The sequence below is a fragment of the Cyprinus carpio genome, chromosome B16 (assembly GCF_018340385.1).
Source record: "Cyprinus carpio isolate SPL01 chromosome B16, ASM1834038v1, whole genome shotgun sequence".
Classification (NCBI taxonomy): Eukaryota; Metazoa; Chordata; class Actinopteri; order Cypriniformes; family Cyprinidae; genus Cyprinus; species Cyprinus carpio.
In genome coordinates, this window is record NC_056612.1 from 22,912,029 (window position 1) to 22,939,366 (window position 27,338).

Sequence of the window (27,338 nt, forward strand, 5' to 3'; positions counted from 1 at the left end):
GCTGCAGGAAAAGGCAATAACAACACAGCAGAAACCAGCCATGCATAGAACAGTCAGCAACACAGTCAATGATTAAATGCAAGCAGGACTCCAGCCAATAGGGGCAGTATTTTAATAAGTATGCTAACGGGAATAAAAAATCAAATAAAAAAATGCAACAATATAGGAGTATCAAACGTTTTAAACCTGAACTGACCGGTGAAGTGACGCTGTGAGAAGAGGTGCTGTATGAAGTGAGTGTCTGAGAACAGAAGGTCGTGGAGCTTGTCCACGCTCATGCGAACAACTGTGTTGATATGCAGCCGGCCGCTGAGATCCGTACAGAAGGACTCCACCTCACCTGTGGAGATTAAATGTGACTCCTTATCAAGGACATAGCTATTTGACACATATTTACCTACTCTAAAGAAAGAGTGGTTTCAAATCTTTCAGTTTTAATCTGAGAAATTAAAGTAGCAGTTTGCTGTGAGAAACAAGGAGGATATACAAGCACTCACTCTCTTCCTGAGTGTCAGAGGAATTGCTGGGGTCAGTTGGGAGCTCTTCATCATTGGTGATATCCAGTGACGAGAGGTTTCCCAGGCTGTGTGGGACAGTGGGAAGAGATTGAAGTGACTGATTTGCCGATTCTGACTGGCTGTCCCCGCCTTCTTCCACAATCTATAAAAAGAATAAACACTCTTAAACCAGTGTTATTGTCAAAGTGTCTAAAATCGTTTTCATTCATTGAAATATAGCTGAAAAATTTATATGAATATTAGATTCATTTTTTTTTTACTTTGAAATGTTGCTATAGCATGACTGAAAAAAAATGTTCAAGTTGAATTACTAAAATTAATAAAGCTGAAAAATTCAAGCTAATAGAAATATTTGAAAACTATTAACTAATACACAAACAAAATCGCATAAAATTATTACTAAAACTTAAACTAGCATTAAAATAAAAAATATAAAATGAAATAAAAGCCAAACAAAAATAAAAACAAAAAAAAATCAAAAAAAAACAAAAAAAAAAACACTACAACATAAAAAAAACAAAAAAAAAACCTTACACCTTAAAGTCATAGACTTACAAACAATACATCACAATAAAAAGTACATAATGCCATTTAAAACTGGTAAAAGCCTAAAATACATGAACAGGGATTTAAATATTTGCTCTGATAATGTTTTAGTTTGATTATGATTTTTTACTTAATTATGATTATTATTTACAAACATTCCCTAATAAATCATTAAGACTGATTTGTAATCAGATTAAAGAACTGACTCAAAAGAATCATTTTCAGTGCAATCATACATCACTATGACTTGCAAGCAAGTTTTACTCATGCAGAGTACACATGCAGCTTTTTTTAAAAAAATTTATATTAGAAAATAACCCAATGAATCCCAGTTTATCATGGGTTTTGCAACCTTTTTGTCCCTGAATCTTCCATTGTAATGTTCTTTGAGCATAAACACTCTGGCAGATATTTCACAGTTGGTTGCTGCTTACGGTTGAGGACAGGGCAGCTCCAGTGTTTGTAGTGGGTGGCAATGAGCTCTGGGAGCTGGGTGGACTGGGCTCAGGTTCGATGCTGGTCCGAGTAGATGGCACCTCCACAGGCTGGCAGGAAGAGGAAGAGAAGAATGGAGGTGAAGATCCTGAAGCGCAGGGAAGAACCGAGGCAGATGAGGGTGGAGAGGAGCCCACCGGAGCCACCGGCACTGAACCCAGATCCAGCAGGTCAGTGACGGAGACCGGCTCCTCACCTGGCCTACAAGACACAAACAGATAAATCTAAGTGTCAGGGTTGTCATAGTCTAATGTACAGAACTCAAAACTCCCTGACCAAAGGAGCAAAAACGCTGACATATCAACTATGTTTACATATCAACCATTCAGTATTTATCAATCTGGCAGCAATGACAGCAAATTATGCAGTAAGCACAGAAACGTATATAACCCTGAAGATACAGTAGCAAAAACAGTACATTTAATGTCAATGATCAACGAGGAGGAGGAAAATTATCATGCAAAATGCAAAACTAAAATGCTTTCCTACTGGTATACTAAGTGGACTTCAGGGGGAAAATTTAAAATAAGAGTAATGTATTATGTCCTTTTTAAATTAAAAACTAAAATAAAATATAGATAGATACAGGTACACATTCAGCTTTTGCAGCATTCCTTGTTCCCTTGTGTTCTAAGATAAATTGAATAAAATAAAGATCTGTCTGTCCTTTTGGTAAATTTAATAAAAATGAAAATTCTAGTAATGTTTATAATATGGACATTTTTAACCAAAAGCTAAAAATTTTATTTAACAAATAATACAGGTACCTTCTGTCTGTCCTTGTCTTCTAAGGTAAATTCAATAAATAAAAAATATAAGCAAGTAGAAATACTTGAAATGTAATACTTATAAAATGGCCTTCCTGAACTAAAAAATAAAATGAATTTAGACAGATGGATAAGTGCAAGGTAAACTGTATATACACCTTCTGTCTCTCCTTGTGTTCTTAGGTAAATATTTAAAGAAATAATATTCTATTAGTGTATATAATATAGTCTATTGAAGCTAAAACCTAAAAAAATAAAAAAAAATAGATACAGTTGCACTGTAACCTTCTGTCTGTCCTTGTGTTCTAAGGTAAATGTAATAAATCTCATAAACAGATTCCTCTCAGTGGACTCACAGCAGGCCATTCATATGTTCAGCAGTAGGGGAGACGTAGTCATCATCTTCACTAGTGAGCCCCAGCTCAGTGCCGTAACACTGGTGAACGATGTGCCATAGCTCTTTGGGAGACAGAGTCTGTGAAGGAGAAACATAAGAAACAGAAACCTCAGTGCGGGGCATTTCCAGGCTAAAGACCGCTTTAACCCCATTTCTGTGAGGCAGCAGAGGTAATGACACAGCATTAAAAACTTTAAAGTAACATTTTATGACATCAATCAGTTTGTTAAGATTATTAGTTATCAGCGTAATAAGGTCAAAGAAATGCATAACACAAAACTGGTTGAAATAATACACTGTAAAAAAATAAATAATTAATCAATTTTAACTGTAAAATACAAGAAATTCTACAGTAAAAATTTATTTTAATTGGCTAACAGTAAGTCCCTTATTCTACTGTATATATGGTGATTTTTTTTTTTATGTAAATTATAATGTTAAACTGTAATAATATATGTTTAAATTATCGCTGTATTTTTAGAGAATTATTCTGGCAACCACACCTTCCAGTTTCTTTCTGTAAAAACAACAGGATTTTTTTATTAGTTATTTTCATTTTCATTTTAATTGCAGATCGACAACAATCTCACTGACTCTGTTTAGCGTTTCAACCAAGTTCCCTGCAATGCAAACTGGAACTATATTTTAATATTAAAACCACAAGAAAACAATTTAGCAAATGTAGCAGTTGTTGAATGTTTGTTGCAACAATATAAGCCGCAGTAGCTTTATATTAGAGTTCAGTTCTAACAGACAGGCTTACAGAAGATGCTGTATCTATGCATTGCAATGCATCTGTAGTCACCACCTGCATCTTGCCAAGTGCTAATTATCATGGACAATCGCCAAGCGATGTTGTCTGCCTGCCAAATGAATTTGTCTACACACCAGCAAATACACAACACTGATTCTGACAGGAGACTTGAGATGGTTGTGTCTTTTATACAGATAAAATGCGCCCTGCCAATAGTGCGATTCTCACCTTATCCATTAGTGCATTCTGCCATAGTCTGAAGATCATCATGTAGCTGCGATCCCTTGCCCCAAATGATGTAAAGAAGTGCTGACAAATGCAAGACCGGATTTTAATCCAAGGTAGAGTATTTATTGTCTTAGGAGGTTCAAAATGCAGCTAACAAAAGAAATCCATTAATGGTAATTTTAGCATGCATATCCGATGTCTGCAGTGCGGTACCTTCTCGTGTTCAGTGCTTATCTGGATGGCGTTAGGGATGAGCTTGGCCGTCTTCTCCTTGGTCAGACTGGTCACATCTTTCAGCAGTATGGTTATCTGGTGATATATAGAGATAGAAAGAATATGAAGGATTTATAAATAATGGACCAAAGTAAAGGTTGCACAAATTAACATCAAAGAATGTTTAAAAATGTAATAAAAATGTTTTCGGTCAGTCATAAATAAATACTTTTATTCAGCAATGGGTGTATTAAATTGATCAAAAGAGATGTCATTTCAATCATTTGTTACAATTTCTATTTCAAAAACATGCTGTTCTTTTGAACCTTTTAATCAAAGAATCCTGAAAAAAATTAAAATAAAAGTACACAACTGTTTTCAACATTGATGATAATAAAAAAAAATTATTGAGCAGCCAATCAGCATATTAGAATGATCTCTTGAGTAATGTCTGCTGAAAATTCACAGAAATTAATTATATTTTAAAATAGAAGTAATTCCGTCAAACTGTAAAAATATTTCACAATATTACTGTTTTTACTGTATTTTTGATCAAATAAATGCCTTTGTGAGCTTCAGAGACTTCAGAGATACACCTACTAATAAATTATGAAATTCATTGTTGATTATTGTCAGTATTGATCGTTATCGATTAGTTGTTTCAGCAAAAGTCGATGTTTTCAGTAATTACCGTAGTCTCCCATCGGAAGATATTACTATAGAAGCAGAGCCAGTTTTCTGACAGGTAGAGGCGGCCCTGGAGCAGAATGTCCCTCTGCAGTGCACAGGAGTAGTCTAGATAGAAAACAACATAAAATGAACACAACCAGAAGCCATGTGATCACCACACGGCGCTGTACTTAAAATAAGATCACTCATTATATTCACTGGCTTTACTCATGAAGTAGTGACCCTCACCCACTATGAGACGCTCTGTATCAGGCAGCTTTTTAAAAAGTTTACGGAAGTCTTCATTCCTCTGCTTGTATGTAGGGCTGAGAACCTGTACATCAGAGAGAGATGTGAGTGGAATAAAACTGCACTGTCGGCAAAAACACTGCTGTGTGAACTTCCCAAGACCCCAAGATACTTACATTATACCAGCTCTGCATTTTCTGAAACAAAGAAGAGAACACACAATGAATTTACTACATAAACATGTCAAAACCATCAAAACTGGCCCTATTTACTTTCTTAATACACATCCTTGGTCTTATTAAGCATAATTAATCAGTGCATTTTATTCCATTAATTAAATAATTAACAGATGTTTTAACCAGCAAATGCTGCCTGGTTTCAGAACTTTGACTACAAAGATGCAGTATAAGCAATGCAGGTATCAAGCCCAATCAATCCCTGACATACACTACTGGACTGGTCAAAACTCAAATGTTAGGAATAATTATGAGTTTTTTGTGTTTTTGAGAAAAGTATCTTATGCTCACCAAGGCTGCATTTAATTGTTCAAAATACAGAACATAATTATAATTTTGTGAAATATTATTACAACTCATGAAATAAAACTAATAAATAATTTATAAAATAACATTTCTATTGAAATATATTTTAAAATGCGATTTTTACCTGTGATGGCAAAGCTGAAATTTGAGCAACAAAACTCCTGTCTTCACTGTCATCCTTCAAAAATCATTCTAATATTGCTTCTAAAGAAACATTTCCATTATTACCAATGCTGGAAACAGTTGTGCTGCTTAATATTTTATTAATATTCAGCTTTGCCATCACAGGAATGAATTACAAATTTTAATGTATTCAAATAGGAATGTCTTTTTAATTATCATAATATTGCTCAATATTGCACCATATTATCTTTCAGAACAATTTCTAAATAAATGTTTGCAACACTAGCATTCTTCCTGCCTTATTCATTCATAAAAGAACAGCAGTACAGTGCTCAGTATGTGGGTGGAAGAGCAAGCGCTTGTCATATCAGACATTTATATGATATTCAGACATCTGGATGAGTGACGACCATCAACCAATCTCACCGGCTGAGAACGTGGCTTACCTTGGCATTGCGGGTGAAGTGTCGGGCCGCGAGCGGGTAGGAGGAGGTGGATGAGGAGGGAGTAGGAAACAGGGGACTCTCTGAACCTCCAGCGCTTCTGTCCCCACCCGTCTCCCCTTCGCTGGCTCTGCCTCCCAGCACACGGCGACGCAGATAGGGCGAGCTGCCGGGAGTACTGCGTGGAGAATTACTGGCTGTACTGCAGGCGGAGGAGAAGTAAGGTCAGAGAGGAGACAGACAGTCATCTGGCATTTCAGGACTGTGTGTCAACCGCCCTTAAAGGGCAACTGGGTCATGCACAAGGAAACAACAGAAAGGACAAGGTTTATCCACTATTTACCAAACAGCATGTATTGATTACAACTAACTGATTCTGGTTTACAACATACAGTATGCAAGTTAAGGACCGACTCTAGACTCAATACAATCAAGCTGATATTCTGAAGAATTTCAGCTAGCACAGCTACAAACAAACTGAAAGAACGTCCAGGATGGGTACTATATTTTAAGTTCAGGTCGATGCCCAAGGATAAAGAACATATTCAGAGTTGGGGAAAGTTATTTTAAAATTAATGCAGTACAACATTGCGTTACTAAAAAAGTAACTAATTACGTTACTCATCATAAGTAATGCGTTACGTTCCTTTTGCATTACTTTTTAAATCAGCGCTGGGCTTGATTGTTTGCTTTTAATATAAAAAGTTATTTTTTTGGCAAATGTAAAAGCCCTTTCGCACCAAAAGCCTCAGGCTGAAGGAAATGTAAATTCACGTCTGTACAGTAGAACACAGAAGAAGAAGAAAGTTCAACACTCTTCAGCAATAAAAAGACAAAATGTTAGTTTATCTTGTGTAATTTTTGCTTATTAGTATGGCTGAATTGGATTATCGAAGGTCAGCACAGCAAACTGGTTAATAAAATAGGATGGATTTTTGTATTATTTAACATATTTAATTATTGCATCTTTGATTCATATTCTGAGATGCTTTTAACTGTTTTCATTAATTCTGAAGAAAACTAAATCTGATATATATATTTTATTTTATTTATTTATTTTTTTATTTTTTAATGGGATGAATTAATGAATGTTCACATTTATTCTAGAACTAAAGTAACATCTTGCTCCCGATTTCTCTCAACATAGGGACAGGAGAGCTTTCAATCAATAAATGCGGAACAAAAAGTAACTGGGGTTACTTATTTGAAAAGTAACATATTTTATTGTAAATTAAAAAGTAATGCTTTACTTTACTAGTTACTTGAAAAGGTAATCTGATTATCTAACTCGCGTTACTTGTAATGCGTTACACCCAGCACTGCGTATTTATATAAATAACAATCGTTTCCATAGTAGCATTTCATTCCTGTTCCAGTCAAAAAGGTGACAACACAGATAGAGGCTTCTGTACACAAAAACAAAGCCTTATCTGTTCACCAACATTTGATCAGTCTGATGAGACATTTAAATGCCAGACATATGAGACCTGTTTAGTCAAAGGAGTGCTAATAGTGGCTTTAAGGCATGTGAAATCAATCCTTAATACCAGTTGTTCTTACTATGGTTGAATGATACAGCAAAAACAGATAAATACTATACAGGCTATATATATATATATATATAAAAATATTTTGTATGAATTGACTCATACACTCTTCATGTGGATTCACAATGTTTAAGAACAAAAACAGTATTTAAATATAAACAAGGTATATTTTACACCAAATGGCCATTCAATACCAGGAAAAATAATGATTCCATTCACATGCATCAACATAACGATATATACTAATAAACAGCAATGCTTACCTACAGATATTTTACAAAAATAGGCCTATATGAAAACTGGCTTCAGTCTTTAAAAGAGAGTCTCAAAACAAGAAATGATCATAAAACGCATGATTTTAACATTTAGGGAATATGTTCACGGTCAAATAACAAGCATTAAATTGTGTATCTTTAATAAATCATCCAGTAGTACTACTCGCTGCTACACAACAGAGAATGCAAACCATCAAAGGCTACAACATTAATGGAAAACAACTAATGTCAGGACTACATTTGAAATACCTAACAAAAATATTCTGCCTTTACCACAAGTTTTCCTGTATGTAATGCATTTGAGTGTATGAGATCAGTCAGTTTGAACTGAATGTTCAGTGCAAGAAAGGTTTTGAAACTATCCTGCAAAACACCATACAAATACATAACAGACAGTCACACTTCAGGACATCGATTAGACACGCCTGCTGCAAGATGAGAAGATGAAGAGTCACACAAGACAATGTCGTAACAGACCCTTACTAAAAAAAGCACTGTGGCAGTTTGCAAGGAGGTAACCAAATATCCAAATTAGGGAGGGACCGAATGTAAAATTTAGAAATCACAAATTTAAAAATCCATATTGATCAAGCACTTATATAAATATTGTGTCACAGAAATGCATAGCAAAAGATACCTCTTGATAGATAAATAATCAGTTTAATTCAACTTTATCAAATCTTCTATAAGGTCTTACTGATTACTGTACTTTATCTTTAACAACTTTGGCCTCTGCCTGTTCATAACTGCTTGGATCCCAGTCTCACGTTGTCTTGGTAACAGAGGGAATGGGGTGGGGGCAAATATCAGAGTCTCCAAGGTAACACAGCAGGATAATGAGAACACATTTCTTACTTAACTTGTTGGTCTAGAGGCTTCAAATGTGAAATGCAAGCAACCAAAAGGAATGAGCAAGTATAACTGCTTTTATATGTCAAATCCAGTCACACATATCTTAGCAAAAGCGAAAGAGCAGTAAAACAGCATGCAATCCCAATAATATCCTAACAATAACCAGAATAAATGCCATTTAATGGCATTCTACACTAAGATTTAAGAGTAACAGTTTTTTAACAGTAAGACTCATTTCAAAGCAAATTACTGATGGAAAACCCAATTTCAGTGAACTGGTTCTTTCGTTTTGATGAACCGATTCAAAAAACGATTCAGTGATTCAATTGCGTCATGACGTAATCACACACGTTATTTATTGACAGCCAGTTTGTTTCTGACGCGTTGATAAAATTGTCATTCAATCAAATATTAAATCAGATTGATTAAATTTCATCAGAACATTAAATTTGTTAATAAATAATTGTTGGCACATTTTTTAAATCGTCGCTTTACTCCAAATGATTTTTCTATCAACTCACTCATCTATTCTCGACACATCACGAATCGGACATGAGTTCTCAGCTCAATGAATCAAAGAGTTGTTGAATCGAGAACCGCTTCAGTTAAACAGGTGAACGAATTTTTCGGTCCGACTTGATGGACCGGTTCGATCGATTCATTCAAAAGATTCGACTGAAACGAATCGGACCTCTACAGCAAATGTCAAAAGATTGAATGGGCAGTCTAATGCTGAAGCTTAAAAATACTAATGCCGCGAGCTTCAGCTGCTGACGTCTGCCCTGCGTAAACCATTGCAAATGTGCAAAAAGTGCCTGCATTTTTGTTATTTAAATAAAGTAAAGCCATAACGAAGATGGGATTTGCATGCAGAACTAGCACAATGTAAAACTATAGCACGCGCCAATCTAATCCTCAGTGCTGAACGTGCATTTGTGCACACCGGGATAGATCACACACACAGAATGTCGATGTCATCAGTGCGGTTTAGGGATGCAATCGCAGTTGCATGCGTGTTAACACCTTAACAACCTACTACTGCACTGTGATGCAACAACATATGATAAAAGTGAACGGTTAAACAACATTAGCATACGCTTTTGTACAAACATCATTATGCATGCATTGCATAAAATAACTAACCCATTTGCTACTTACTCGAACATGTCATTGGATGTTTTCTCAGTTCAATGCGTGATGCCCACGTTTATTTTACAGTAGCCTCTCAATATGGCACTGCGCCGACACAACAGACGGTACATTCAGATTAACTAGCCGAATGCATCGGAGACACTGCGTCGCGTCCTCTGTTCATCCGCAACCCGTTCTAGTCCAAAAGAACGCGATCGTTCAACATCCCCATCCCAAAAGAGGTACCGGACCCCCTGTAAAACGCAACGACCACAGCGGTATCCACCATGAGCGCTCCGGCTATCCTGAAGCAACCTAAACACCGGGTAAGAGAGGGAGGGGGAGGAGAAAAAGAGCATGTACTGTGTGGAGGAGGGAATCGACACTGTTTGAGGCAGTGGCCCTCTCTTTACCACCACACACCAGGGTCAGACCATAGGGGATTATGCTTGGAGTTGATGTGAAAGTACTTGAGTCAATACAATTTGACTGAAATGCTTTGCTGATGGACTGGACGCCTGGAGCTGGTAAGGACACAAAGTTATTCAAATTAAGGGAATCAATCCCAGTATCAAAAACTGGAAACCTGGCTTCCCAGTCCCAGTTTGCATAGAGACCGTACAGTGCATAATAATCCTCAGAGGTCCGGCCATCTCCATAATCTGTTTTCCTGGGAGAGGCTGCCATAATCTCAGTAAGAAGGGTGAAGAGTCCAAGACATATAGATACACAAATACAGATTCCTAAATCATACGCATCCAGTATGGCAATAGATAAAATAAAATAAAAAATAATAATAATGTGAATGTAGCAATTTTGCTATAAGTATCTTTATTAATGATTAAAAAGGGGGTTGAGGCAATGGGGTCAAACTGAAAACATAAAACCATATTTTATGAAATATAAATTCTTTCTTTCAATCATCTGAAATGTGCTATGACTTAAGCGGTGTATTTCAATACACTGGTAGTTTCAGTAAATTTAAAGGATTTGTTGTGGAGTGAGGGGAACTAAAACTGTATATTATTTCTGAATAATATAAGAATGTAATAAAGCAATTTTGACCTGGTGCAATATATATTTATATGCAACTTAAAGTGCCCCATTATGCCATTTTTATGGTTCCTAATATTGTTTTGGGAGTCTCCTACAATAGGATTACATGCATGCAAGGTAAAAAACGATTCGTTCGAAGAAGTTCAAAGATTCAGTCTCTCTAAACCCCTCCTTTCCGTGAGCCTGCTCTGCTCTGATTGGTTTCATAAACAATACTCCTTTTACAAGTCTATGGCGTACAGCGGTGTAGGAAACAATATGCCCATTTCAATAGTTCTGTACTCTGAACACTCTATAGAAAATATAAACATCTATTACTTATCATACTTACAGGCTGTGATTCAGTGGAGCAGCTGCTCTAAATAAACTGGAAACTGATCCATCATTCAATAGCAAGTGTTTTGTGAAACCCGCGTTGAACTCCCCAAGATTAGAGAAGCAGTCGTCACGTAGAATGACGTGTTTTTGGCGGTGGGTCAAGTTGTTCATGGCCGGCCAACATAGAACATAGGTGCGCATTATGCAAATGTGTTACCCCATGACGGAAGTGGGATTAGAATTACTAACGACTCGTCGAGGCTGTACAGAGTTGATTCTTTATTTTGGGAGACAATAACTATTTATCGTGCACTGTCAGCTTTACAACTTTGCAGATCGTTTACATTCACATACAGGTGCATCTCAATAAATTAGAATGTCATGGAAAAGTTCATTTAATTCAACTCAAATTGGGAGACTCGTGTATTAAATAAATTCAGTGCACACAGACTTAAGTAGTTTAAGTCTATGGTTTTTTTAATTGTGATGATTTTGGCTAACATTTAATAAAAACCCACCAATTCACTATCTCAACAAATTAGAATATGGTGACATGCCAATCAGCTAATCAAGTCAAAACACCTGCAAAGGTTTCCTGAGCCTTCAAAATGGTCTCTCAGTTTGGTTCACTAAGCTACACAATCATGGGGAAGACTGCTGCTCTGACAGTTGTCTAGAAGACAATCATTGACACCCTTCACAAGGAGGGTAAGTCACAAACATTCATTGCCAAAGAAGCTGGCTGTTCACAGAGTGCTGTATCCAAGCATGTTAACAGAAAGTTGGGTGGAAGGAAAAAGTGTGGAAGAAAAAGATGCACAACCAACCTAGAGAACCGCAGCCTTATGAGGATTGTCAAACAAAATCGATTCAAGAATTTGAGTGAACTCCACAAGGAATGGACTGAGGCTGGCGTCAAGGCATCAAGAGCCACCACATACAGACGTGTCAAGGAATTTGGCTACAGTTGTCGTATTCCTCTTGTTAAGCCACTCCTGAACCACAGACGTCAGAGGCGTCTTACCTGGGCTAAGGAGAAGAAGAACTGGACTGTTGCCCAGTGGTCCAAAGTCCTCTTTTCAGATGAGAGCAAGTTTTGTATTTCATTTGGAAACCAAGGTCCTAGAGTCTGGAAGAAGGGTGGAGAAGCTCATAGCCCAAGTTGCTTGAAGTTCAGTGTTACGTTTCCACAGTCTGTGATAATTTGAGGTGCAATGTCATCTGCTGGTGTTGGTCCATTGTGTTTTTTGAAAACCAAAGTCACTGCAGCCGTTTGCCAAGAAATTTTGGAGCACTTCATGCCTCCTTCTGCTGACCAGCTTTTTGAAGATGCTGATTTCATTTTCCAGCAGGATTTGGCACCTGCCCACACTGCCGAAAGCACCAAAAGTTGGTTAAATGACCATGGTGTTGGTGTGCTTGACTGTCCAGCAATCTCACCAGACCTGAACTCCATAGACAATCTATGGGGTATTGTCAAGAGGAAAATTAGAAACAAGAGACCAAAAAATGCAGATGAGCTGAAGGCCACTGTCAAAGAAACCTGGGCTTCCATACCACCTCAGCAGAGCCGCAAACAGATCACCTCCATCCCACACTGAATTGAGGCAGTAATTAAAGCAAAAAGAGCCTAAGAAGTATTGAGTATAAGTACAGTAAATGAACACACTTTCCAGAAGGCCAACAATTCACAAAAAATTTATGAAGTATTCAATTTTTTTTTTGCGATGTGGGTTTTTGTTAAATGTGAGCCAACATCATCACAGTTAAAAGAACCAAAGACTTAAAATACTTCAGTATGTGTGCATTGAATTTATTTAATACACAAGTTTCACAATTTTAGTTGAATTACTGAAATAAATGAACTTTTCCACGACATTCTAATTCATTGAGATGCACCTACAGTTACATTACACACTGTATGAAAGGCAATACTGGAATTGGCATAATAGGTGCACTTTAATATGGTACATTACAGATGCAAGTCAATTATGTACGACAAGTGTTTAGTCGACCTCAGGAAATGGGGCGATCAATGTCACTCTACCTTTCACTTCTGAGGTTTTAGTGGCATTGATCAAACACAGAAAATGCTCTTCCTGTGCAATAATCCACTAGGACTGAGGTTTTGAAGCTCAAAGCAAGTCAATATATTTCTGCAATCACATGTTTCTGTAGGGAGCACATCTTAAAATGTGTTTGATCTGAGAAATGCAGCACTAATCAAGTCTCCTAAAAGGATCTCAAGTTTATGGACATATGGCACACAGGACCACAAGTACATCATGGTCAAAAAGGCCAAAGCACCCCAAAGAGGCTTAGACAAATGAAATCTTCAGACTTAAGAAGCAACTGATGTAAACAAGGTGAAATACAGGCAAAGGCTTAAATAGGCAATTATAATCCTCTCTATTCATGCTACATTGGGAGGTGTTAGATCAAATTAAATAATTATAATATAGTTAATGTTATTCACAATACAAATTACAATGCAAATTCCTGACATGCAAGTTTGCACAGCATCTGTCAGGAATTTGCATTGATTTTGGACAGATAAACAACCTACAGATGCTGCTAAACAAACAAGGCCCATTCTACAGTCAGCAAAAAATGATTAATGCAAGTCAGCAATAAAGAGGCTTTACCCTCTTGAACCTTAGATTACACAGATCTGTCTATAAATAAAGGAAAGATGGATTGATTCATCAGATGTAAATGATTCATACTGTAATACTCATTCGTGCATGTCTGAACCATTTCAAGGGTGATAATTCATAGCCATAAAAATGCATTTTGTTTGTTTTCAGACAAACAAGGATTGTGTTCAGAGCTGCTGCCTAATTGCAAGGTTTAAGGTTCTAGTAAGCTAATAAATAAATAAGCACTTGCTAAACAATATCCACAACCTTGTAAAACATCAGAATAGGCTCCAATTCGGTGCTAGTCTTCGAAATGGCTGAGCAACAAAACAGAAAGAACTAGGTCAATGAAAACGGTTGGTAGATGAGAAGGACAAGGGCACAGCTGTTCATGTGGCGTGCATAAAACACCTTTCGCTCACTAAGCTAGTCTTTTCACTGGCTGACAGTCTTCACTGCAGCATCAAAACAGCGGCCTCTGATTGGGCAGCAGTGACATCACCAGAAAAGGCGGAACATTCCCACTGGGCAATAGTGATGTCATGTGTGCGAGAGCCAGACAGCTCAGATACAGCCCCGCCTCCATCTCTCCACTGCCAAGAGCACTCATCCTCTGTGGTCTCTCTTCTGTCACTCTATCATCTTTCCTGTTACTCAATGAAAAGGACTCAATAAACCTCACCTAATTACAGTGTTTCAGGACTCTCTGTTTAATTTGGTCCCTGGAAATATTTCTGGACAGATTCACTGTAATTATAACAAGCAATAAAGAACAGCATTTAAATGCATGTATGGAACTATTACAGGCCATATTTCTAGTGTAAATTGAATGATTTCAGTTACTAGGGAACACTTGCGTTTTCATTTGCATTGAAAGAATGCTCTTGATCATGTTAATAATGTTCTGGATCTACTGATTGAATTTGTGGCATTACTGGTGGTTTTATCTTTATGTAATATTAAATAAATCCTATTACACATGTCCAAATTAAGTTCTAAGCAATGCATATTGCTAGTCAAAAATTAAGTTAGGAAATTTACAAAATATCTTCATGGAACATGATCTTTACTTAAAGGGTTAGTTCACCCAAAAGTGAAAATTAGCATGTGATTTACTCACCCTCAAGGCATTCTTAGTGTATATGGCTTTCTTCTTTCAGACGAATCCAATTGGAGTTATATAAAAAATTATCCTGGCTATTACAAGCGTTGTCATTGCACTGGGTGGGTGCTTCTGTTACACAGTCCAAAATATGTCAAATAAAGCGCGTACATCCATAATAAAACGTGCCTCACATGGCTCTGGGGCATGAATAAAGGCCTCCTTTAGCAAATCCTTGCATTTTTAAAGAAAAATATCCATATTTCAAACATAATAAACACTTTTCTCTAGGGCTGGGCGATATATCTAACGATATGATCATGCGCATCTACTCAGTAAATCTGGTTCCTTGATTACCGCTAAATCGCCATCACCTGCTTTCAAATGGAGCAGCATTTAATAGACAGAGCCGTAGATCACTGACAAGCTACGCAATATCACGTTCATTATCCCAGATGAATCGCCTTCGATAATCAACGCGATATTGCGTACCTTGTCAGAGAACTACGGCTCTGTCTATTAAATGCCGCTCCATTTGAAAGCAGGTGATGGCGATTTAGCGGTAATCAGGGAACCAGATTTACTGACTAGATGCGCATGATCATATCGTTAGATATATCGCCCAGCCCTACTTTTCTCTCACTTCCACTATCTGTCATATGTGGAAGCTGTTCCAGCGGATGACGTAGGACATATGCGTCGCGAGCACGCCTCTGAGATATGCTAGATATGAGTTTGTTTACAGGAGCAAAGTTATCAAAGTTTCCTTACTTCAGCAAAGGAAAACCAGTCTCCTCTTGGCTTAGGCCCTATATCGAAATCCTCAGACATTTTTCTTTTCAATCCTTGGTTTGTAGTTCTAATTTGTAACCGGCATTTTGTTTTGTTCTCTCTCCGCGTTCGTCACTAATCAGGCAATGCCGACGTCCTACGTCATCCACCAGAACAGCTTCAGAGTACCACAGTTAGATGAATATGGATTTTTTTCTTACAAAAACGCATGGATTCGCTACAGGAGGCCTTAATTCACCCCCCGGAGATGTGTAAAGCATGTTTAATTATGGATGCGCACACTTTATTCAACGTCTTTTGGACTGTTGAACAAAAACACCCGCCCACTGCAATGATAGAGCTTAGATGAGCCAGGACAATTTTGTATATAACTCTGATTGGATCTGTCTGAAAGAAGAAAGTCATATACACCTAGGATAGGGCTGGGCGATATATCGCATGCGATGATCACGCGCATCTCGTCAGTAAAGCCGTTTTTCCTTGATTGCCGCTAAATCTCCATCACCTGCTTTCATATGGAGCAGCATTTAATAGACAGAGCCGTAGTTCACTGACAAGCTACACCATATTGCGTTCATTATTGAATCTGCGATAATGAACGCGATATTGCGTAGCTTGTCAGTGATCTACGGCTCTGTCTATTAAATGCTACTCTATCTGAAAGCAGGTGATGGAGATTTAGCGGTAATCAAGGAAACGGCTTTACTGACGAGAGTAAATCACAGGCTAATTTTCATTTTTGGGTGAACTAACCCTTTAATATCCTAATGTTTTTTGGCATAAAAGAAAAATCGATCATTTTGACCCATACAATGTATTGTTGGCTATTGCTACAAATATACCCAGGCTACTTATGACTGCTTTTGTGGTGTGTGTGATGTGTTCAAGTATACAATAATAGTTATTTTTTAAACACTTAATTAAATTACCTGTTTAATACTTCATACTTAAAGAATTACTTATTTAATCCCATTGTGTGTGCCTTACTGTTACCCTGTTTCTTGCCGTCTTTATAAATGCAACTAAAGAACAAGACAAACCTATTTCCTGTGGTAAATGACAAATACTGTTGATAGAGCTTAACTGCATTGCACTCTGAACACATTCTGAATTTGACTCTGAAGGGAAGTGAAACAAACACTTCTTCAAATCAAGAAATGAAAAACAAACAATTAAATTAAATAAAAAAATACACAACATGCCAATGAAGAAAAATAAGACAATAACAAATTTAATAATCAATTTACAATAATCTATGGAAAACATAATGCTAATAAGCATGGGTCTTAAATCCAAAAACATCTCATGCCTAACCAGAGTGTTTCTCCGCCTCCTTTCATTGCATCTGCACCTGCAGGAATATCCCTCTAAGCATCTATCATGGATGCACTTAAAAAAAAAATGCAGCATAAGGACGTGCTGCAGACTGCACAAGCAAGAGGGGGAACACACTGACCTGCTGCTGTCACAATCCGAGTCCTTGCTGAAAAGGCTACGGATAGACCAGCGAGAGTGCCTGCTTAGGGAGGAGCTCCGTGACCATGAGCGGGATGGGGGTAGGAGAAGCACGGAGGGGCTGCTCTGCTCTTCCTCTTCTACATTAGAAACCACTGGAGGTGATGGAGACGCACGTGATGGGCTTTGGCTCCTATCTAGTTTCCCTTGCTCTTTACCCCAACGGTTCTTTGATATGTCCTCTTGAGGCACTTTGGCTCTTCTCTTCTCCCAGTTTCGGCTGCGAGAGTGGTACCGGTGTGGCCGTGGGCTTGGGGAACAGGACCACGACTCCGTATCGGACGATGGTGGGAGAACATTCAGGATTGGAATGGAAATGGGCTCAGCTATGGTGATTTCAGGAGGTGGTGTCACAGCCATGTTTTACAGACTTTCACATATTACCTAGAACTTTCTGCATCAGGATTATCTAAGGCTGACAGATTAATTGAGGACAAGTTTCATCATGCACAATCATTCGTTGAGAAATGCCAAATATTTCCTCCTTTCCAGTCTTCTACATGTAGTCTGGAAAATCCACTAGAGCCCAAAATAAATATTCCCTTATGGCAATACAATCTGATGACATTTGGAAAAGTCTGCATCCATTACAACTCACTGTCCTGAAGAAAGAAGTCAGCAGCAGGTTTCTTCATGGCTGTACAGCATATATCCGGCATAAACTCCTGCAGCAGGAACTCACAAATGGAGTGGAGCCATCACTGAAATACAATTTACATAAAAGTGTGCAGCCATCTCTTGTGCAGGTCATTTTTAGAGGAAAGAAAAACCCAGCATTTGAGCAGTCGAATTTGCTTGCAAATGTCAAATCCATCTTCTTCCTGTTTCTCTGTTGCTACTAAAGGCGTCCTTCAAAAAAAGTCTCTGCCCCCTTTTCTTCTACAAGCACAGTTCACAAAAAATGCAGTTTTGCAATCCACCTCGTCATCGCGATTCACACATCGGGTATGATAAAATCATGTTGCTGAGGAGGGGAAAAACTCTATTTGTTTTTAACTTATTCAAGCAACAGACTAGAAAAAAGGTTACTTGAGCTCCCTTATTTTGTAACCAAAACATATCTTTACAGATCAGTTGTATAATATTACGGTTTTTCAGGGATGAGCATACAGTATTGCCATCATTTAATGCTAATTTTAACAGTGAGTCAGTTTTATTTTAACAAAAACGGCCAAATGTGGAAGAGATTCAATGATTTAAAATGAAATGCATGCATATAAATTTAGGAAATGTAAATAACAACTTATACTGTATATGAACACTAACATTCAAAAGTTTGGGGTCGGTAAGATTTTTGGATGTTTTTCGAAAAAAGTTTCTTATGCTCACCAAGGCTGCATTATTGCTTGGTCAAAAATACAAAAGAAAATTTATATTGTGAAATCATTCTAATGTGCTGATTTTGTGCTCATGAAAAATGTATTATTATTAATAACCAAACATTTTTTTTAATACAGTTGAAGCTGTTGAGCTGCTTCGTATGTTTGTGAAAACCGTGATTCTTTGATTAACAGAAAGTTCAAAAGAACAGCATTTATTTGAAATAGAAATGTTCTGTGACAATATTGAAGCTACGAGAATAGTTTTTGTGCGCAAAAGAAAAAAAAACAACAAGTTAATTCAACAATTAGTATCCTCTGCATCACCCTGGCACCATTTTGAAGAGTATCCACTGAACATAAACAGCGTATGCCGTGTCAGCTTTGCTACACAGTGGAGATGTGTTTTTCAATGAAGTCGGTTTTTTTATTTATTTTTTTTTGCACACAAAAAGTTTTCTCATACCTTCGTAAAATTACGGTTGAACCCCTGATGTCACATGGATTATTTTACCGATGTCCTTGCTACGTTTCTGGACCTTGATCGTGTAAGGACAGTTGCTGTCTATGGGAAGGTCAGAGTCAGAGAGCTCACGGGATGCATCTAAAATATCTTAATTTGTGTTCCGAAGGAGAACGAGGGTCTCACGGGTTTGGAATGACACGAGGGTGAATAATTAATGACAGAATTCATTTTTGGGGTGAACCAACCCTTTAAATTTCTTGAAAAAAAATTCTTACTTACCCCAAACTTTCAGTGCTCATAGGGTTGCACCGCTAATAAATTTCCACATAATTATAAAAACATTTATAAGAAACAATGTAAGAGAAACCAAATTTGCAATTAAATGAAAAGTCTTGTTGGATAATATCCTCCCATATTTTTATGGTATAACTCCTCTAAATGAGATCATGATTGACGAAGCTGATTCAGAGCAACACAAAGACAAAATCATACAACAACAGCAACTAAGTGGTGTTTAAAGCTGTTATTAATGTATGGGTGGAGTAACCGTTGCATGATTACAGAATAATGCAGCCATCACTCTTTGATTGTTTATCATTTGTCACCTGAAAGCTTTGAGAAGCACCTCTAGATATTGTGACGAGAACACAAGCTAAAAGTACTTAATTAAACAGCTAACTGGTTAACCTCAAGCTACTGCCTTTGATTTAACTTGAGTGTAAAACATTAACAGCTTAATCTTATAGAAAACATAATGAAATACCCAGTGAATTCTGAACAGCTTAACCTATTACTGTATTATTTGATTTTATCACGTTGCTGAACTTCCTCCAAAGGGAACACAACACATTTTTAAAAGCAATGGAAATGCACATGTAAATAGAAAACCTGTTTTCTTTTCTCACCTGACTATCAGCCTGTAATGTTTTACCTTGGAACATTTGTGCACATTGTGTAGTGTTTACTGTGGTTAGAGAAGACAAGGGTCCCACAACTAAGCACAGTTTTTCCTGTCACTGATACCACAAGCCATGCTGAGATAAATCAACCACCACAATACTCAAGCTACACAGCGTGTCCTCTTTATTGTTCACTTTCTAAGATGCCTTCCTGAACTCAAAGAAATTACCATAAGAATCAAGAATCAAAAGAAAGAACCACTTAAAAATAATAAAAAAAAACAAAAAACAAAAAACCAAAATAACACTATCACAACACAAAAACACAAACAAACAGAAAAAATCCATAAATCCTAAACTTTTAAAAAATTTTACAGAACGTTCATAACTTCCTGATTTTTTGGCAAATTAACATAAACTCCAGTGAAAACCTACTGAACTGTTTCATCACTAGGCTTCAGAACAAGACTGACAGCCATTTATCAAAGCCAGGGACAGGATCTGCCACTTTATTTACTTTCCTGTTTGAACAAGCTAAATCATGTCTTGGTTTTGTTTGAACAAATCAAACTTAACACTTTCACTTACACACACAATACGTATAAAAACCACCAGTGTGATAAGTAAAAACGTTTTTATGATCAAGTCATACTTCAGTTGAATGAAGGACATCAATGACAGCTACTTAATGAACTTAACAATAGTCTAATTTAATAATAAGTATAAAGAAAAACAATAAAATAATAAACAAACCAATAATAATAATAATAATAATAACTCCTACCTCCCGTTGGACGAATTACCCCCATTGTTTTTTTCCTGTTCGGCCTCATACACCAGACGGGCGACAGTACGAGGAGTGATGTTAAAATCCACTTTCTCGCAGGAACACATCAGCACCCCAAATTTAGCCGGCAAGCTAACAAAAAATTAGCTTTCGTCGCCAGTTTTCAAATTTAGCCACTGTTTTCCAATTATTTATTAGTGTTGAACTATTTCGTTTCTACATACGCGAAAAAATGCGTAAATGTCAAATCACACTTCAGTAAATAAACCATGTCAGGCGTTAGCAGTGCTAACGAACCGGTCAGCTGTAAGCTACTATTAAGACAGTTGAGGTGAATACTAGAAGCTAGTTGGCTAGCATGCTAATAATACCGGTGGGAGAGAAAACGGTTCTCTGTTTACTTTTTCCCATCCGTGATTTCGCCTTTGCACCGTTCCGAAATCCTAGTCACAGGACTAGCACTAGTCATAGTTTGTCCGGTATGAATATGCCTCATTAAATTATGTAGGTATTATATTATAAGTATACGAATTTTTCCTACGTTTAAATGCTACGCGAAGAGATACGTTAGTAAGCTAGAGCTCAGTTTCCAAAGCGACGGGAAAAACGCAGACAGGGTAGATTCAAACTCCGAGACAAGTACAGTGACACTTTGATGAATTAGTAATTAAAGTCTGAACACATATGAGGAGGAAAACTAATACGGACATCGTTGATGTTAAAACGCAGCTCAAAGCGGGGGGAAAAATAATGGAAATTATACTGAATTATTTACACCCCCGCCCGGTTTACTTTATGGTACAGTCGAGCGAGAATCCATCAAAAGATACTTCAGCGGGCGCAGACAACAAATAACGGGTGTTTTGGTGTTGTATATACATAAATAATTCATCTTAAACACCAATAAAGTGCTTAAAATTACAGAAATAAATTAATAGTATATATGATTCATATTGCCAAGCAATCATAAAGCATGACAAGTCATCAAAAATGCAATAAATATGTATAGGCTTAAATTATTATAAACTGTAAGACATATCCTATAGTTCATTTAATTCTCAAATTTATTTCTACCTCACTAAATTTTCCCCGGTCTGATTTATTTGATTACTGCGTCCTCTTCAGGACATTAAGTGTAGCGCTTTTAACCTAAACTCAAAATAGAGGAGGAATACTTTAATAATATGGGAGTCCAACAATGACAGTTTGAAACATTTAGATTGGTCAATGATAGAAATCCTAAAAGAGAGAAGTGTGCGTAGGTATTGGATAAAGCTGCTTACCTTGAATGCTTGTTTCAACGCTTTTAATAATCATTATTCTATCAAGCAATGAGAGATGCGTTTGGAATTGATATTTTCTTGCCCGTTTCTCGCCAAGAATAGGGTCACCTTGCTTCCAGAGGGCTGAAGAAAAACACAGACACTTCATTATGACTATTAGGCTTACCATGGCGACTCTCTTAGTCTTACCTGATTATATTTTATTCTAAATTGTATAAAAACAAAAAAATCTCCTGAAATGAGTACTTGAACCTTTTCTAAGATTTACAGAGCTGAAAGATGAATATTAACAGTTATGTATGTTATCATTAGCAATAGGCTATAGATTATTTAATGTATAGACTATGTAAACAGACTGTAATATGTTCCGGTCTCTGCAGTTTTTGCTGTCAATCAGATTCCTCGAGAACGTTTCGTTTATTAAAAAAAATATGAAGTAATCTTGACTCACCACTTAATTCGATTCTGACAGAGTTTCAGCAGGTGTTCTCTCTCTAGTGCCAGTGACTCGTTTGATTTTATGAGTTGTGTTGTAGCGGAGAGAGTCCAAAGGGTTGTGTTACTGTACGTCTGCTGGCACTGAATGCATCTGGAATCTCGAGCTGTGCTAAATATAAAAGTTCACCAGCTCGTCGTCAAGGAAATCAAGCGGGACGCTTTGCGTACGTCTTACTCGTGTTAGGGGAGGGTGGTCTGACGTTTGGGGGACCAAAGCAACAACCTTCACTCCGTAAAAGTTTATCAGCTACTCAGTAAACCCCTGACGCAATCTGACATGATATGACAGCTTAACACACGTAGGCTACATGATCTGAAGGACAACTGTTTGAAAAAAAAAAAAAAAAAGTTAATGTGATTTTGCATATTTATTAAGCATTTGATGTGAGAACAAAATGTAAATATATATATATATGTATATATATATATATATATATATATATATATATATATATATATATATATATATATATATATATATATATATATTAGTAATTAGTTAGATAGTGGAATTATCATTTTTCATTAGGGAATATTTTGCTAACCTTGCTCTCCAATGAAACGCCCTTGTGCTCAAGACTAAGTAAACTGACACTGAAAGTCAGTGCCGTGAAAAGAAAACAGAGAAGCTGTGTGATAAACCATAGCAAAATAAAGCTGTTTCACCACATAAACACATTTTAGCAACTAAACTTTAAAGACATGCACATTTTAAAACGTCCACAATTGCAAAGTAATACTAGATATTTTGACTTTTTTTCTGAAGAGTATACAATCAATAAGACTTCATCTTCAGTGATGTCACACATTGTGAGGTGTTAGCAAAATATGCACAATATGTATTAGGTATATACTGTACGAACAAAATCAACATGATCAAATACTGCAGCTTGTAAATTTGTACAGGTGTCCTCTGTTTAGCATCTTCGAAAGGCACCTGCCATTGAAATTTACTCTAAGCTCATTTGTCAGTAAAATTCAGTGGAAATTCAAGCAGAACTATTTTGCATGTCAATTCTCTTTTGTGTTCCCTGTGATAGCACTGCATATTGCAAAATTATAAAAAACTATTCACATTTTTACTTAGTATTGACACTTATTCTTAATAAATGTGAGCAGAGCTCCTTTCCTTATCATTTCAAACAAAAGCTGTTGTAAGTATGTACTACAACATACTACTAATGATTTCTGAGAATTTTGACATTAGGAAAGCAGGCCTGTGCTTATTTGATATGGCAAGCCATTTCAACATTAATTCCTTAAGATTAGTAACTGTTTCTATAGTACTTATTTTTAAATCATTACTAAATTATGTATCTATTATGTAGGCCTATAGTTACATCTCATTAACAGGTATCTACTAAATGTGGTAAAACTGAAATAGGTCCCAGTATTAATTGGAATACATTCTAATCAAAAGTGAATTTTTGATAACTGAACACAGATCTCCATAGAATTCAATCGGGACAAATGCAATTCATTATTAATCAATTATCAATTACTGTCAGTTCTGGGAAAGTGATTAGCAAGGAATTGGATTGACTGGAATTTAAGGGATTGAATAGATACTATTGGATTATTTCTTGAACAATACTAAAAAGCATAAAATAGGCAATAGTTAATTGAATAAATGTTTAAACGGCATGCCACGTGATTATTAGGTGATTTTACATCAACTGGATGCCGCACCTCTGAATCTAACTTCTCAAATTGCGTGTTGAGTTGCAAGCACAAGGATTCACATAGTCTATACTTAGCTCTCCTAAACGTCAAAGTCTGCGGCAAGACACGATCTGTTTTAGTGACGTGATATTAGCTATTTTAAAACTTTTAACGCATTCCTTTAAATCAGTTGAATGCTGGAGGATTGTGCTTAAATTAATTTTTTTTAGGAAAATCAATTGAAGAGCGCAAATGCGATGTGTTTTTGATTTAAAATAAGAAGAACTGTGTCTGTTATGGCCCAGTAATGTTTATTAAAATGTGATAATAAGAGAAACGTGGGACGCTATTTCGAGGAAGCGATTTATTAATGCATTGGTTCATACAAATGTGTGAACTGTGAAAATGGCACTGGGAATGATTTCACTTCTGGCTATCTGCATCTTTTATATTCAAGGTAAGTTATAACACGCTGATGTGAAATTATTTAAGAAAATAAAATGATTTAGATGAAATTATATATTTAGAGTAAAATTATCGCGTGTAAGATTAACGTACAGTCATCAGATGATTATTATTTGTCATTTTATAAGCTGCATTAATAACATCTCTAATTAAGTTAACTATTACTAACTATTAATATTCAGCAAATTCTACATTTATTGAGGCAAAAGACATAGTTGATAAATTGGTCCCCAAACTACAGTGTGACCAAAAAGGGACCACTGCCATACCAGTTCATTACTTAATGCAACTGAATTATAATAATCTCTCATCTCTTTTTCTTGCTTGTTAAACATTCTGTACATCCGTTTTGTTCTCAATCATTCCAATCAAAATAACACAGGGCCAAACTGGATGTGCTGAAGTAGACTCTATGACAGAAGCTGTCGCCGGCAAAGGCTTTCTGTTGGGTTGCATTTCTTGCAAAAGAAGAGAAGAAGTGCCTGGTTGTGCTATTGTTGATTGGCACTACAAAGCAGCTGGATCTGAGGAGTTTATCCATGTTAGTAGAGTGATTCTTTGGATCAGAAAGCGTGTTGTCAGGTTGTTTAGTCAGCTTGATGCATATATGACTTTTCACGCTTGTAATTGTTGAAAAGGTTTTTAAAGACTGATTTTATTCTAATATCTCTATCCCGCTCAGATTTTTCGGTATGAATACAATAACCCCACCATTCTTCATGAAGACTTTGAGGGAAGATTGGAGTGGAAAGGAACTATGGGTACAAAGGATGTGCAAACTGGTTCCGTCTTTATTCACAATGTCACATTTAATGACACTGGGACTTACCTCTGTACCTTCCACCGTACGCTGTACCTTCCTCTGAATGAAGAACATGTGGTAATAAGTAAAGAGGTGGAACTCACTGTTGTGGAAAAAGGTGAGCTCCATTTCAAGACCCTTTTACAAGTGATACAATTGCATTTCATTATGTAATCTGAATATCTGAATTTGTTATTTCCCAAGCAAACCCTGAGCTGACGGCTGTGATTTCTGAGATCATGATGTACGTGTTGATCGCAGTTCTGCAGCTGTGGATGATTGGAGTGCTGATTTACTGCTATAGGAAGGTCTACGCTGAGAACGAAGCTCGAGAGGTCAGAAAAGCTGCATGCTCTCAAAGCAAGTAAGGCTCATTTTCTTTGGACAAGGCTCACTTTTGTGTTGTTTGATTCACACAACACACTAAACGTTACTTTATACCTTTTTGATTCAACATGTCCTGTTTTCCTCTTGTGTTTCTACAGGCTCGTTGAATTGAAAGACCCTTGTGATGGCATTTATTTGGAATAACTACAATTTTGGTTAGTAGGCTTATTATTTTCAGTGAATAGAGACTAGGATTACTAAATTATTGCTAATATATTTGATACACGATTTTATAGGAATAGGTCATTAAAAATTTAAATTTGCTGAAAACGTACCCTCAGGCCATCAAAGATGTAGATTAATTTGTTTCTTCATCAAAACAGATTTGGAGAAATTTTGCATTACATCACTTGCTCACCAATGGATCATCAACAGTTGAATGGGTGCCGTCAGAATGAGAGTCCAAACAGCTGATAAAAATATCACAATAATCCACAAGTAATCCACATGACTCCAGTGCATTAATTAACATCCTGTGAAGTGAAATCTGCAAGTTTATAAGAAACAAGTCCATCGTTAAGACTTTAAACTGTCACTTCCGGCCAAAATACAAGTCCATAATCCATAATAATGCTTTCTACAGTGAAAAAGTCCATTCCCTGTTGCCCTCTCACATCAAAATCCATCAACTGTTTTGGACTGTTTTTCACTTGTAAACGGTGCTAAGTCTTTGCATACTGCTTTTTTACTGGAGGAAGAAATATTATGGATGGAAGCAAAAATATTATGGGTGCCAGCAGCACCGGTTTAAAGATAAAAATTCCCCAATGATGGATTAAACATGAAGTCATGTTGATTACTTGTGGATTATTGTGATGTTTTTATCAGCTGTTTGGAGTCTCATTCTGACGGCACCCATTCACTGCAGAGGATCCATTAGTAAGCAAGTGATGTAATGCTAAATTTCTCCAAATCTGGTTCAATGAAGAAATAAATTAATCTACATCCCTGATGACTAGAGGGGAGTAAATGTTCAGCGATTTTTCATTTTTGGGTAAACTATTCATGTAAGGAGGAGGACTAGTCTTGCAGCCAATATAAACCTCTATTTCTAGGGAATTATACAAATCACCCTCATGTCGTTTTAAACCTGTAAGACCTTTGTTCATCTTCAGACACAAATTAAGATATTTTTGATGAAATACGAGAACTCTCCTCAGCGTCACCCTGGTGCCATTTTGGAGAGTATCACGATGCATGCGCATGATTTGATCTGCACATAATCAGTGCATGTGTGTGGTGCTGCATATGCAGAACACATTGAAAAATTGTAGAGAAAAATTGTAGAATAAAGTTGTTATTTTTGTTTTCTATGCGCACAAAGTATTCTTGTAGCTTTGTAAAATTACGGTTGAACCACTGATGTCACATGGACTATTTTAACAATGTCCTTGCTACGTTTCTGGGTCTGGGAACCTTTCAGTTAGATTGCTGTCTGTGCAGGGTCAGACAGCTCACGGATTTCATCAAAAATATCTTAATTTGTGTTCTGAAGATGAACAAAAGTCTTACAGGTTTGGAACGACATGAGGGTGAGTAATTAATTACAGAATTTTCATTTTTGGGTGAACTATACCTTTAACTGTGAATTACATCAGT

The 27,338-nt window shown here is 36.7% G+C and overlaps 2 protein-coding genes across 8 annotated transcripts in view; one reads left to right on the plus strand and one right to left on the minus strand.

The window, feature by feature from the left end:
* The window catches only part of LOC109106060 (protein Aster-A-like), a 29,923-nt gene extending 7,309 nt beyond the window's left edge, over nucleotides 1–22,614 (minus strand). For 2 of the 7 annotated variants that reach the window (XM_042741510.1, XM_042741506.1), the window contains exons 1-13: nucleotides 22,377–22,614; nucleotides 21,926–22,048; nucleotides 17,113–18,135; nucleotides 5,948–6,146; nucleotides 5,013–5,033; nucleotides 4,837–4,921; nucleotides 4,610–4,713; nucleotides 3,919–4,014; nucleotides 3,706–3,786; nucleotides 2,683–2,801; nucleotides 1,499–1,760; nucleotides 498–660; nucleotides 197–340 (exon numbers count right to left, since the gene is read on the minus strand). In XM_042741510.1, the coding sequence (XP_042597444.1) occupies nucleotides 197–340; nucleotides 498–660; nucleotides 1,499–1,760; nucleotides 2,683–2,801; nucleotides 3,706–3,786; nucleotides 3,919–4,014; nucleotides 4,610–4,713; nucleotides 4,837–4,921; nucleotides 5,013–5,033; nucleotides 5,948–6,146; nucleotides 17,113–17,531 (1,693 nt within the window). In that variant the 5' untranslated portion in view covers nucleotides 17,532–18,135; nucleotides 21,926–22,048; nucleotides 22,377–22,614. Of the gene's footprint in view, nucleotides 1–196; nucleotides 341–497; nucleotides 661–1,498; nucleotides 1,761–2,682; nucleotides 2,802–3,705; nucleotides 3,787–3,918; nucleotides 4,015–4,609; nucleotides 4,714–4,836; nucleotides 4,922–5,012; nucleotides 5,034–5,947; nucleotides 6,147–9,776; nucleotides 10,987–17,112; nucleotides 18,426–20,639; nucleotides 21,411–21,925; nucleotides 22,049–22,376 lie in introns of those variants that run through there. The other 5 variants (XM_042741507.1, XM_042741509.1, XM_042741511.1 and 2 more) reach the window with 5 other exon arrangements.
* Nucleotides 22,615–22,944: 330 nt separating this feature from the next.
* Nucleotides 22,945–26,049, plus strand: LOC109083909 (sodium channel subunit beta-1-like). The gene is made up of 5 exons (XM_019098644.2): nucleotides 22,945–24,542; nucleotides 24,925–25,091; nucleotides 25,233–25,470; nucleotides 25,557–25,716; nucleotides 25,838–26,049. The coding sequence occupies exons 1-5, from the start codon at nucleotides 24,491–24,493 to the stop codon at nucleotides 25,881–25,883; spliced, it is 663 nt and encodes a 220-aa protein (XP_018954189.2). The 5' UTR covers nucleotides 22,945–24,490; the 3' UTR covers nucleotides 25,884–26,049.
* The last annotated feature ends 1,289 nt before the right edge of the window (nucleotides 26,050–27,338 follow it).